Genomic DNA, 13,730 nt, shown 5'->3' with positions numbered 1-13,730 from the left:
GAATTTTTGCCCACTTTTGGATGTCCCTTTTTGAAAATTGTCTTCTTTCTGAGAAGCGGTTTTATTCGGTTTGAACCATTTGGTCTTCCATAAACCCAACTGTGCACGTATGACAGCTGAAAGGAACTCATGTAGAAGCCTTTGCCGGCCCGAGTCTCTAAAAGACGTTTGAGAGTATGATTTGGGAAGGAAGATAGATGGCTCTGAACCAGCCGTACAGAGGCCACGCTGCCCGAGGGGGATGAAGATGCTCGCAGACAAGAGAACAGCAGTTTCGGTAGTCTCGAAATGCCAGGGTGCTCGGTGGAGGCCTTAAAACAGCAGGGTGGCTTGGTAAATTTTTTAGTTCCTGCTTAAAAGGCTATGCTGAATGTGCAGGTCCTTATGAATTTCTCTAGATAAGAATAAATTTAGTTTTTTGTTATTCAGTTGATCCGATTTTTATTTTTATCCCAGGTGTTTAACAAGCATTTTATTCAGATGAGTGACACTTTGGGGATGAGGTCCTTGTGTGCTACTTGGCCCCTTTCCCCTATGAGTATTTTATGTTTTGGAGGATTTTTTGCCTACCATGTATAGAAAAAAATTCTCTTCTCTCTCCATGCTAAGATTTGAACTAAGGACTCAGAATGATAACACTATTAGCCAGGTGAGTAGTCATTGGCCAAAGCTTATAAATTTTCCAGTTAGAAGGAGCACTTTGGGACTATTTTAGCAAATAAAATAGCCAATAAGGGCAATGCGTCATTTCTCCAGTTAGCACCAACTGGCCTAAGCTAGTGTGGAGACTTTTTGATGCGACTGAATACAGTAATTTCACTGATGTCGGTATATTTATTGTGGTTTTAAAAATACCAAACAAATTTTAGAATCTCCTCCTTGTAGTATACTTAGTTTACAGTCTTGATGAAGTTGTTAGATCGTTTGGAAAGGAACTTCTTTGTCTTAGCTATTTGTAATTCTCCTTGCCTTTTGAAAGCATGTTTACAAAGAATATATTTTGAATTTTCGTAATTCCCTCAAAATGGCAATGCTATTCAAGGACATGCCTATGTCCACAGGGAATTAGTATGGGTACACCATTGGAGGTCATGAACTTTTTCTGTAAAGGGCTGGATAATAAGTGTTTTAGGCCATTGCAGGCCAGATGGTTTCTGTCCAAATTACTCAACTCCACCATTGTAGCTCAAAAGCAGCCAAAGACAACACTAACCAAACGAACAAATGAAGGAGTGAAGTTGTGTTCTGGGGAAGCAATTTACAAAAAGGGTACAGGGCCAGGTTGGGCCTATGGGTTGTAGTTTGCACAGGCCCATGATATAAATGGTTACTAAAGATTATTTTAATCTATTTAGATGCATAAAACGTGTATAAGTGGGAATATAAATAAGACAATTAGGAAAATAAACCCTTTATAAAGAGAGAGATTCTTTACAATATTTTTCTAAGTTATAGCATTGAAAAGGATTCTTAAAAAGTCTTTTGAATTAAATACTCAAGGCCATTAAGAGGATGTCTAACAGCAAAAGACTAACAACAGGAAAGGCTTAGTCAGCTTTGATGCTAAGCTAAAGGCAAAGATGAGTGGCGACTTGCAAAATTATACTTTTGCTTATACGATCCCTGTGATTACAAGATGACACTGTCATGTATGGTCATCCCACCCTCGCCACCTCCTATTTCCAGGGAAGTAGGAGCTGATTGACTAAAGGGCTTGTTGAGGGGATTTTTGCTCCATAGTCAGAAGCAGGAGAGCTTTACCTTTCCCTGGTTAATTTGTGTCCTAGTATATTTACATTTTTTCTTATTACTTATTGGAAAACAATTTATTGCTGTAAAAATGCAGTAATTTTTAAGAATTTTTTAAAACCTCAGAATTTCTTCATAAGATAATGGACGAGATTTAGTCATGCTTCTGAGAAATTTAGAGATTGCATTTATGTATGATGACAAGCATAATCATGTCATAAATACTTTCGGAAGTTCATTGAGCTATACCCAATTCTCATCATGAAGTAATTTTTGAAGTGCTGTGTCTTATGTTTTATTTTGAAAGATATATAATGACGAATATTTTAAATTGGTGACAAATGCTAAATCATTTTGACTAAATAGGATTTTGGTGATTTCCCAGAGGAATTCGAAACTAGGTAGTTTTATAATGGAATTGAGAAATTCTTCAGGACCTTTTTGTAAATAAAAATTGATATAAGTTGAGTGTGATTTTGGTTGATTATCAGTCATCTAGTGGTAAACGTAGGACAGCATCCCTGTAAATGGGTTGTTCAAAATTAGTATGTATTTCTGGTTTAAAAATGTAACTTGATTAGCATCCATAGGAAATAATTCAAAAGCACTTTGAAAAGTGATTTCTGCACTTTTTCCCCTTGAACTCTTTACTCCATCTTGATCAGCTTGCCACAGTAAAATTCTTAAATTTTGTGTCTTGAGGTCACATGATACTTAAATTAATACTACACGTGGATGTTCTGCTTTTGTTTTTTAAGGTTCTTGCTGTGATACCCATCACTGCCTTTTCCTTTGTCTACTTGAATGACAGGTGTCTTTGATGTCTAAAAAGTATCCATTGGAATTAGTGGGTCAGAAAGCCCCACTATAAGTGATCAGTAGGAAGACTTATTTAAAAATTATTAATGTGTAATGGAGTTGTGTAGATCTTCCATACTCTGAGGAGTTAGGGTAACTAAAATATTTTTGTATAGAACTTGGCTCTACAAAAAATATTTGAGAGCATTAATGATACAGTAAAACCTGAGTACTTTATGGCCAAGAGAATTGGTCTCTAAGTACTGTTTTTGTTTTCTGACTCTTGTGTGATTGACTTCCATTTAATTTGAAATATTTTGTCCTTTGGCTGAAGAAAAATTGCCTATTCATGACCACCATACTGAAAAACATATTAAAATATAAATAAATAAGCATCTAATAACATGGCTTTGAATCATAAAGGAAAGTGATGTGTAGTTGGTTCTCACATTTCACAGGTGCCATATTTGTGAATTCTACTCACTCTATTTATAACCCAAAATTAATACTTGTAGCACTTTTGCAGTCATTCATGGACACGGGCACATGGGTGAAAACTGAGTTGCCTGATGTTTGTGTTCCAAGCTGAGGTCAAAGAAGGAGACGCTCTGCCTTCTTGTGTCAGCTCTCAGACTGTAAACTATATTCGTTTTTAGTGCCATGTTTTTTGGATTTTTGTGCTTCTAGCTGGTGATTTTACTGTTTAAAATGGCCCCAAACAGAGTGCTGAGGTGCTGCCCAATTTTCCTATGGCAACAAGGCTGTGATGTGCTTTCCAGAGAAAATGCGTGTGTTAGATGAACTTTGTTCAGGCATGAGTTAGAGTGCTGTTGGCTGTGAGTTCAGTGGCAATGAATCAATGAAATGTATGTTAAATAAGATGTCCTTAAATGGAAACACACATAAAACAAGGTTACTTATTGATCAGTTGGCAAAAATGTTGTGACCAGAGGCTCACAGGAACCTAACCCTGTATCTCCCTTAGGAGTTCAGTATTCACAAATTCAGTATTCGTGGTGACATTATAGAACGTAACTACCATGAATAATGAGAATTAACTATATTACCTCCTAAGTAAAAACTCAATTTCCAGATAAAAGTTACATGCTATGGGCATTATTCCATCGTCTCTTTTCTTTTGGTTTGCTTACAGTAGATGTTGAAGCCCTATAATTAGTTTGTGGCTAAATATTATGAAACAAAATTTAGGGTGTAGCTTAAAATAGAATTCATCTTTGTTTTTCTTTAAAAATGATAATGTTTGTTAAATGTTATAGCACTTAACAACTGCCTTCTAGTTTCAGGAAGATTTTTGTGGTGAGATAATATTGATACAGAATAAATTGAACTGTCATATTTTCTATTTTTAATTCATATAAAACAAAGGAAGGGGGCCAGCCCCGTGGCAGAGTGGTTAGGTTTGCGCACTCCGCTTTGGCCGCCCAGGGTTTCACTGGTTCTGATCCTGGGCGTGAACATGGCACCGCTCATCCGGCCATCCTGAGGTGGTGTCCCACATGCTACAACTAGAAGGGCCCACAACTAGAATATACAACTATGTACTGGGGGGATTTGGGGAGACAAAGCAGAAAAAAAAAAAAAAAGAAAATTGGCAGCAGTTGTTAGCTCAGGTGCCAATCTTTAAAAAAAGAAAAAAAACAAAGGAAAAGTAAGATTATAAAAGATAAGGTGAAGTTGCCAGGCATAACGTTTGTGTTACAGTCTTCTACTTTTAGGGGAGTTGATGTTGAACATTGCAGCGACCAGCCGAAAGTGGAAGAAAAGATCGGTTGAAAGATTTATGGTCCGTAACAACAAACCAGCTACTCAGGTGATAGACAGTTACTGCTAATACGGACATCAGAAGGTTATGCACTGGGAACTAAGAAAGAAGACACTCTGTGATGTTATAAGCAAAAGCCTCTGAATAGGAGGTTAATCAGGCTGCTGTATACAGTGTCCTGAAAATAGCTAGTGTTTAAGTATAGTGCCAGAATACAGTTTAATAAAAGAAATTGCTCATGTGGTTCAAGTGCACAGTCCTCTGGTCCTCACTTTACTCCAGGGAAAATATTAGACTGTGCACACCAAAACACTTCTTGATTCACAGATGAGCACCACTATTTTCTCTGAAGGGTTAAACAAGCGAAACCACAAAGAAAATATGCCTTGTACCTAGATATTCTGATTCAATTTATCTGTTTTTAGTCTGTTGTCATTGAGTGACAGTGATTACTATTACTATATATATGAATATTCTTATGTGCCAGCCACTGTGATACATGCTCTGAATTTATTATAAACTCACTTAAATAGCTAAAAGGTAACTGTTTGTGGCAGACACTTTGTTTTGTTTTTTTTTACAGGAGATATTATTACATACAAATCATGTAGTGATCCAGACAGATAAAACAACCTAAAAGAGTAATTAAGACACTCATTTCATAGCTTTAGTCCACTAGTTTTTTCCCCCATCGCTGAACATACAGTTAGATCATGGAAATTTTAGGTGTCGTTGAGAAAGATTTTATATATTTTGTTATTTGATTATATTGTCTTTTATATTGCTTGATGGCAGAAATTCCTTCAATACTGTTTAGTAAAATTATTTTCTATGATAAGACACACATGTTGAAAAAAAAGGGTATCGTAATTTTTTATTTATTTTTGACTGGGAAAGATTCACCCTGAGCTAACATCTGCTGCCAATCTTCCTCTCTTTTCCTTTTTCTTTTTTTCCCTCCCCAAAGCCCCAGTACGTAGTTGTATATTCTGGTTGTAGGTCCTTTTAGTTCTTCTATGTGAGCCACCGCCACAGCATGGCTACTGACAGACGAGTGTTGTGGTTCCGTGCCCAGGAACCAAACCCAGGCCACTGAAGTGGAGTGTATAGAACTCCAACCACTAGGCAATCCAGGCTGGCTCTATCTTAATCTTTTAATAATAGATTTGGGGAAACATGAAAAGGGTCAATTCGTTATTTTTCTGTACTTTAAAAATTTCAGGTGGATATTTAATAATAGACTAGTCTGTGTGTGGAATTTTATGAATCTGTATGCCGTTATGATTAACTTGAATTTTTTTCCATTATAGACTCCACTTTTTGCAAAGATTGACTTTGCCTCAGCATGAACAAACTCTTCATGTAAGATTGGTTCCTGTGTGTCACATGTTTACAAGTCCGTGGGAGTGAAGCACAGTGCATACAAGGTGAAAAGCCAAATAAGGAAATGTGTTCCTTCTCTTGACCATTCCAATTTAACTAGTAAGTTAAATTCAGTGTTGGCTTAAAATGGTTTAAATTTTTAATTACAGAACACAGTTTATGTAGCAGAGATAATCTGAGTAGTAAATGATTGAGAGTTTTCAGAACATATTTAAACATACCATCTAACATTTAATACAGCTCAGTTGCATGTTGTTTCTACTACAGAACATGTGGAAAGCCCCACTAGGTGTCTGTGAAGTTACTTTAGTCAATTTAAATGAGCATCGCAGCAGTTATTAAATTGCGTTTTACACATGACTAAATATTTGACTTGTCTGGCCTACGTTTGTGTTTTAATGGTGAGTATGTTTCCAAAGGTGGGGGTTTGACCAGGACGGGGAGTTGCAGGGCTTCTTCAGATGCCAGACTAATTTTTTTCTTCTCATCATTAGAAACATTCCTGAGTTTTTTTGCTCTCGCTCTGGAGTCTGGAATTTGAGTTAAGTCTCTCCACTGATGATGTTTATGGGACAGAAACAAAAGTGATGGTCCCATGCAGATAAGGTGATAGACATGTAGCCTTTGACCTTGGCTGCTTCTTATCAGTTTTTCTTAACTATTTGCATAATATTATACCTTTCACTTTAGTTTTTTTTAAGACCTTCAATATGAAAAATATGTAAGAATGATTCTTAACAGTATGCATGTGAGAGGCACATAAAGAAAATGTCATACCTTTGTCCTATAGTTTGGGAAGTTAAGCATTTCATGAGCAAATATTTTATTCATGTGAATTCTATAGATTTATGAGGAATATGATAGTCTAACACATTCATATTAACTAAAGAGAAATTAAATATAAAGAATATTGTTTAGCTTTTGTGAATTGCAAGTAAATAGCATTCCAACACCAAATAATCCTTATTTATATGGGTTATAAACCATGAAACAATTTTCATTACATGGAAAGGAATGCTAATTTGATTTAATATATTTTTTTAAAAAACATCTATGATGTGGCATTTTCTGAAAAAAGTTTCTATTGCTTAATAGTTACAAATTGTTGAAAGTTTTTATTATTCAGTGTCTTGAGATTTGAAAAGATTGTTAAAAGGATGATATGCAATATATGAGAATTTGAATTTTAAATTTGAATTTAATTATCCCATAAATTTGGTAGATTTTTAAACAGTTTATATACTCTAGGGGCATGGTTATGTTCAATCCTATTGAGATTTTAAGTCTTGAAATTAGTAACCAAATGTCTTTTTTTGTTTTTATGTTTTGAAAAGGGCTAAAGCCAGCTTTTAGATTGGCTTGGGCAGAAAAGTGAAGAGAATGCTCCACTTTAAACGATGTCAGCATCTGAAACAAATAACCCAGAAATGTTTTTCTAGTATACATGTTAAAACGGATAAACACGCACAGCTATTTCTTTCAAGGACCTTTGCACTTGCAGAATTAAGGAAGTCATGGCACTCAACCCACTCTCTTGTTGGAGACAAAAATATTATCCTGATGGGACCGCCTGGTGCTGGGAAAACAACAGTGGGCCGGATAATAGGTCAGAAACTAGGTTGTTGTGTCATAGATGTGGATGATGATATCCTTGAAAAAACCTGGAATATGAGTGTGTCTGAAAAATTACAGGATGTTGGTAATGAGCAGTTTTTAGAAGAGGAAGGAAAAGCTGTGTTAAACTTCTCTGCATCTGGAAGTGTGATTTCCCTTACTGGGTCCAATCCAATGCATGATGCTAGCATGTGGCATCTGAAGAAAAATGGGATAATTGTATACTTGGATGTACCTCTAATAGATATAGTTATTCGTCTAAAATTAATGAAAATAGATAGGATTGTAGGTCAGAATTCTGGAACATCTATGAAAGATTTACTTAAATTTAGAAAACAGTATTATAAGAAGTGGTATGATACTCGTGTTTTTTGTGAAAGTGGGGCTTCCCCAGAGGAGATAGCTGACAAAGTGCTTAATGCAGTTAAAAGATACCAAGATGTGGACTCAGAAACATTCATTTCAACAAGACATATTTGGCCTAAAGACTGTGAACAGAAGGTTTCAACAAAATTCTTTAGCGAAGCTGTGATTGAGGGGTTAGCTTCTGATGGTGGCCTCTTTGTTCCCGAGAAGGAGTTTCCAAAATTAAACTGTGGGGAGTGGAAAAGCCTAGTAGGAGCAACGTATGTAGAAAGAGCACAAATACTGTTGGAGAAGTGTATACATCCTGCTGACGTACCTGCTGCCAGATTGGGAGAAATGATTGAAGCCGCTTATGGGGAAAACTTTGCCTGCTCAAAAATTGCCCCTGTCAGGCACCTGTCAGGAAACCACTTCATCCTGGAGTTGTTTCATGGACCAACAGGATCGTTTAAAGATCTGTCTCTCCAGCTTATGCCTCATCTTTTCGCACACTGTATTCCACCGAATTGCAATTATATGATACTTGTAGCTACTTCAGGAGACACAGGGAGTGCAGTGTTAAATGGTTTCAGTCATCTGAATAAGAACGACAAGCAAAGAATAGCTGTGGCCACATTTTTTCCTGAGAACGGAGTAAGTGATTTTCAAAAAGCGCAAATAATTGGCAGTCAGAAAGAAAATGGATGGGCAGTGGGTGTCAAATCAGATTTTGATTTTTGCCAGACAGCTATAAAAAGAATTTTTAAAGACCCTGATTTTACTGGCTTTCTTACTGTGGAATATGGAACAGTCTTAAGTTCAGCTAATTCCATAAACTGGGGCCGACTGCTTCCCCAAGTAGTTTATCATGCTTCTGCATATCTTGATCTCGTTAGCCAAGGATTTATTTCTTTTGGAAGCCCAGTCGATGTCTGTATTCCCACAGGAAACTTCGGTAACATTTTAGCAGCAGTGTACGCCAAAATGATGGGAATCCCTATTCGAAAATTTATTTGTGCCTCTAATCAGAATCATGTTTTGACTGATTTTATAAAAACAGGACATTATGATCTAAGGGAAAGAAAATTAGCACAAACCTTTTCACCGTCAATAGATATTCTCAAATCTTCAAACCTGGAACGGCATTTACACTTGATGGCTAATAAAGATGGACAATTAATGACAAAATTATTTAATCAATTGGAAGAGCAGCATCACTTCCAGATAGAAAAGATTCTAGTGGAGAAACTTCAACAGGACTTTGTAGCCGACTGGTGCTCTGAGGGAGAGTGCCTAGCAGCTATTCACTCCACCTACAATACTTCAGGGTATATTTTGGATCCACACACTGCTGTTGCAAAAGTAGTTGCAGACAGAATGCAAGACAAAACCTGCCCAGTGATTATCTCATCGACAGCTCATTACTCAAAGTTTGCACCTGCTATCTTGCAGGCTTTAAAGATTAAAGAAATCAACCAGACTTCATCAAGTCAGCTTTACTTACTGAGTTCGTACAATGCGTTACCTCCACCTCATGAGGCTTTATTAGAGAGAACAAAACAGCCAGAGAAGGTGGAGTACCAGGTCTGTGCAGCTGATGTGGATGTCCTAAAAAGTCATGTGGAAAAGCTAATACAAAGTCAATTCATGTAAAAGCTTTCTGAGTAAAATATTTTTTTCTGGTGATTAAGCATGCAATAATAAATCACAAAAGTTGATCTGGAGTACACTAGCATTTTGCTTTTTATGTAAATATGTCTGTATGTAGACCTATTATCTTTCAGAATTTCAGTGCCTAATCTCTAGGACTGAATGTTGTCCCTGCACATGCTTCCTGGATCCTTAATCTAGAAGCGACAAAAAGGAAGCATAGTGCGTGGACCCTGTGCTGTTGTCCTGGGCTTCGCACGCCTGAGGGATGTATCAGTTTCCACTTCCTCGTTCCCACTTTTAAGTGGACCAAAATGTCTGGTATTCAATTTAGCAATTTAAATATTTAAGCACTGTTAAGTACTACATCTGTAACCATTACTAATTCTCTGTTGACTAGAAAGATAATTTACCACTCAAATGACTGACTAGCATGGAGGAAGTAAACTCATCCTTTAAGATAGGGCCAGTGTTTGCAACCCTATTCAAACTCCATTTTGGAGTTATTTTAGAATTAGAGTAAGTTATTATTAGAATTAATTATGTGTATCCTACAATGTCCAGATTAGGTAAGTGTCCTGTCCTTTACTCCCCTTTGAATGTTGATAGTTAGAGTGATGTACTTTGAACATCAAGACACGTGATTTAAGTCCAGGATGTAGTAATCAACAGAACTACTTTGTAGTAGATACAGAAATAAAATGACTTAACTATTTTAAAAGTTTTCCAAAATTCAGAGTGTTTGAATAGTCTTAATAGAAGTATATTTATAGTTAGGTGACAGTTTTCCTACATTGTTTTGAGTCCATTCGTATATAATTTGCCTGTTGTCTGTTGTTTCAATGAATGTTGTCTTTTTGGCAACAGAAACCACACACAACTGATACATGTTTAATTTTTTAAAAAGTTATTGAGGTCATATTGGCTTATAAGTTGTGCAGATTTTAAGTGAGCATTATTATATTTCAGTTTCTGTATAGACTGCATTGTGTTCACCATCAGTGGTCTAGTTTTTATCTGTCACCATACATGTGTGCACATTTAATTTTTATTTCCTGTAGTAACAATGATTTATGTTTGTGAATTTACTGGATGTTTTATTTCTGAGTTAAAGATTGTCACTGAAAGGACCTGTTAGTGTAATGGACTACTCTCAACCACAAGATGGCATTCCTAACATAATGTGTCTTTTCTGATAACATTCTGCTTCATTTTCTGGGGGAACTACTGCCATAAAGAAATATATTAAAAATTGTAAAGAAAAAAATTTAATAATTTAATGAACAGGAGCAATTTGTTTAAAATTTAAAAAATTAAACCAGTTATGTGTTAACGTTGATCTCTGGCTTAACTTCTAAAAAGTAAGTTCTAAATCTAAAAATTGAAAACCAAGAGCAGTTATAAGAAAATAATGGAGAATTCAAAGTTCAGCACTTATTCATGTATGTTTTAGTTATTTTATCGCTTTCTTTTAAGTGTATTTGTTTGGTAGATGACATATTTAGAAAAGACATCTAAATGTTCACTGTGTACATGAGAATGCTCTATTTTTCTGAAAGTGGGAGGGACAGTGTTAAAAAGTACAAGACATGATTTCTGCCCTCAAGAACTGGAGAAAACACGTAAAAATTAAATCATGTACAATACAAAAGAGTTATTGCAAGAGTCCATGAGTAAGTGAAAAATGAGTGATATAGTTAAGTGCTGTAAGATTTAAAAGATTACAATGGAATAGTCAGAAAAGGTTTCACAGAGGATGTGGAACCTGAGGTGAATCTTGAAGGATGGCAAGATTTTCTAGGTGGAAAAGCAAGGGGAATACATTCTAGACAGAGGCAAGGGAGACAGGTACGGTGAAATGCACAAGAGAGCACCTGCGTTGATCTCTGGTCAGTTTGTTCTCTCATTGTCCAAAACTGTCGTTTCATGCCTTCACTTTTTTTCAAAACCAACTCTGGCTCTTCCCTCTCAGCTAATAACCTGACGTCATGCAGGAGGAACAAGTTAATCAGGTGTGACAAAGCTCAGTTTTCCGTCGCCGTATGTGTAAATCTGCACCTGTTTCTATCTGTCCTGCTCCCTTTTGATTGAATCAAGCAGTATTCCTCCTCTTGTCACAGGCCAACCTCTTCAGTGTGCCTTGGATGCTAGTCCCTTCAGAGTACTCAAATAACTTGCTTCATCAGTATTCTCTTCTGCTGTTTCTTCAACTTCTCCCCTCTGATGGGACCTTTCTATGCCATTCAGATGCTCTCTTTTCATATCTTAAACAGTGTAAAACAAAAATCTCTTTGAACATGCACATTTTTTGCCATCTACTCTTTGATTTCTTTATGCTCCAAGCAAGATCAAGCCTCTTCAAATGGCGTCGTCTACATGTATGGCCTCCACTTTCTTGTCTCATCTTCTCTGTAGTGTGTAAAGTATGTCTACGGTTTAAGGATGAGTAATAAATACGCACGGACTCACCACCTTGTTTTAAGAGTAGAACATTACTCATACCTTTGATGCCCACTGTGGCTCCTCTTTGGTGAAGATCACGTCTCTCCCCTAAAGGTTACCACTCTCCTCAATTTTCTGTTCATCATTCTCATTTGTATTTATAGTTCTGCACTGTTTAGTTTTTCCCCGTTTTGAATTTTTTGTAAATGGAATCATAGTGAATGCTTGCTTCCATGACCACCTATTGCTCAAAAACTTTAAAATTTATCCTTGCAGATGAGTAAGCCACAGTTGATAAATTTTTATTTCTGTATAATATTCTGTATAAATACCACAGTCTATCCATTTATCAGTTAGTGGACATTTAAGTTTTTATTCTTGTATCCAGTAGGTATACTGTTTTGTAAAATTTGTATTGAAGGCTAGTAAATATGGACCTCCAATCATTTGTGATTCTTTCTAATTATATGTAAAAATAGATTTCATATCTTAGCATTATTAAAATAATTTATGGTATATGAAATGAAAAGTTGTTATCAGTTTTCAGGCTATGGTTATAATTTGTAGCTTTCACTATTTAAAATTATTTTACAATGTCATAAACGTGAATTTGTAAGATTTTTGAGAAAAAAAGATTTTTAAATTACATATTAATATCAAAATTTATTTCCATCAAAATTAAATTTAGAAGGCAATGAATTGCTTCATATGAGGTTTTTGTTAGATTTTAATAGCAGTTCACTTTCAACAACAATAATTTATGGCAAATACTGTTTCAATCCATTAAATCATTTATAAACATTTTATAATTCAGACTACTCAATGTTAGTAAAAAAAAAAAAAGGTAGCTGTTTTCATGTGAACCTCAAAACTGTGGTTACATAAATAATACAGTTTTTGTCCCATCCAAGAAACATGAATAAAATCTATGTATGAAATAGTTGTTTGCGTGGGTCCTATCTGTGCACTTTAACCACTAAAATCATTAGTTTTCTCTCTTTGAAACTTTAAAAACAAATAGGCTCCTTCAAAGTCAAAGAATAAGCTCCACTGATTTAAAAGGCAAAGCCAAGAAAGTGTCCACTGTCATGGAAAAGAGACCGTCAAAGACCACAACCAAATCAGCATAATGTAGCAATACTCTAACCCAGACCAGAGCCCTGCATCAAAAAGTTGTTTGCATCCTGTAGAAGAGTACATTAGTCACTTCAGCTATTTTTCTTTTTATCTCTTCTTGAGTTCTCACGACTGTCTCCATCTAACGGGTAATAACAATTGTCTTGGGAAGTCAGGGCACTGAAGTTACATGTGCCGATGTGGCTCTACCTGTTAGGTTATCGTCAGAGACGTTACTGAGATTTTAGTGGGCTGTAAAATGCGGAGTTGCTAGTAGCAGGTTACATTTCATTTACAAATATTAGGAAAGTTTATAACTTTACCTAAATCCACAATGGATTGTTTTAAATAAATTCTCATATTTGGTGAATGAGTCCTAAAATTAGTCAATACCATCCCATAGTAAACTTAATGGTATCTTTGTGAGGTTTTTTTAAACAAATATTTTATTTCCATGTTTCAAAATGGAAACTTTGAGGTAGGTATTCCAGAGCTCATGAGAAATGCTGACACAAGAAAAAAGCCTCCAGGAATAGTTAAAAGAAGTGGAAAAAAAAAAAAAAGAATCTTGGCACTCATGGCACAAATATTAACACACTAATTTTTAATCACTCAATTTCATTTCAGATTAAACTAGGTTCGTATTCATGGTGACATTAAAATTTAATTTATAGCTATATGCCCAACAATAGGTTTTCTTTTGAAGCTATGTAAAAAACATTGTTTTGGGTATAGTTGGCAGCACATGCCCCAGATTTGCAGACCGTGTTATAGTGTATTATTTTCTTTAAAATTAGAGAACTGGGGCCTGCCCTGTGGCTGAGTGGTTAAATTCGCGCGCTCCGCTATG

The 13,730-nt window shown here is 35.8% G+C and overlaps 1 protein-coding gene across 10 annotated transcripts in view; it reads left to right on the top strand.

Moving 5' to 3' along the window:
• The window catches only part of THNSL1 (threonine synthase like 1), a 69,224-nt gene extending 56,555 nt beyond the window's left edge, over window positions 1-12,669 (top strand). For 5 of the 10 annotated variants that reach the window (XM_046679913.1, XM_046679911.1, XM_046679917.1 and 2 more), the window contains 2 exons: window positions 5,641-5,812; window positions 7,048-12,669. In XM_046679913.1, the coding sequence (XP_046535869.1) occupies window positions 7,094-9,325 (2,232 nt within the window). In that variant the 5' untranslated portion in view covers window positions 5,641-5,812; window positions 7,048-7,093 and the 3' untranslated portion in view covers window positions 9,326-12,669. The other 5 variants (XM_046679920.1, XM_046679918.1, XM_046679916.1 and 2 more) reach the window with 5 other exon arrangements.
• Window positions 12,670-13,730: the final 1,061 nt, after the last annotated feature.

Source organism: Equus quagga, chromosome 12 (genome assembly GCF_021613505.1).
Source record: "Equus quagga isolate Etosha38 chromosome 12, UCLA_HA_Equagga_1.0, whole genome shotgun sequence".
In the NCBI taxonomy this organism is placed as follows: Eukaryota; Metazoa; Chordata; class Mammalia; order Perissodactyla; family Equidae; genus Equus; species Equus quagga.
Note: the sequence above shows the minus strand (reverse complement) of the source record. Positions and strands in the feature narration are given on the sequence as shown.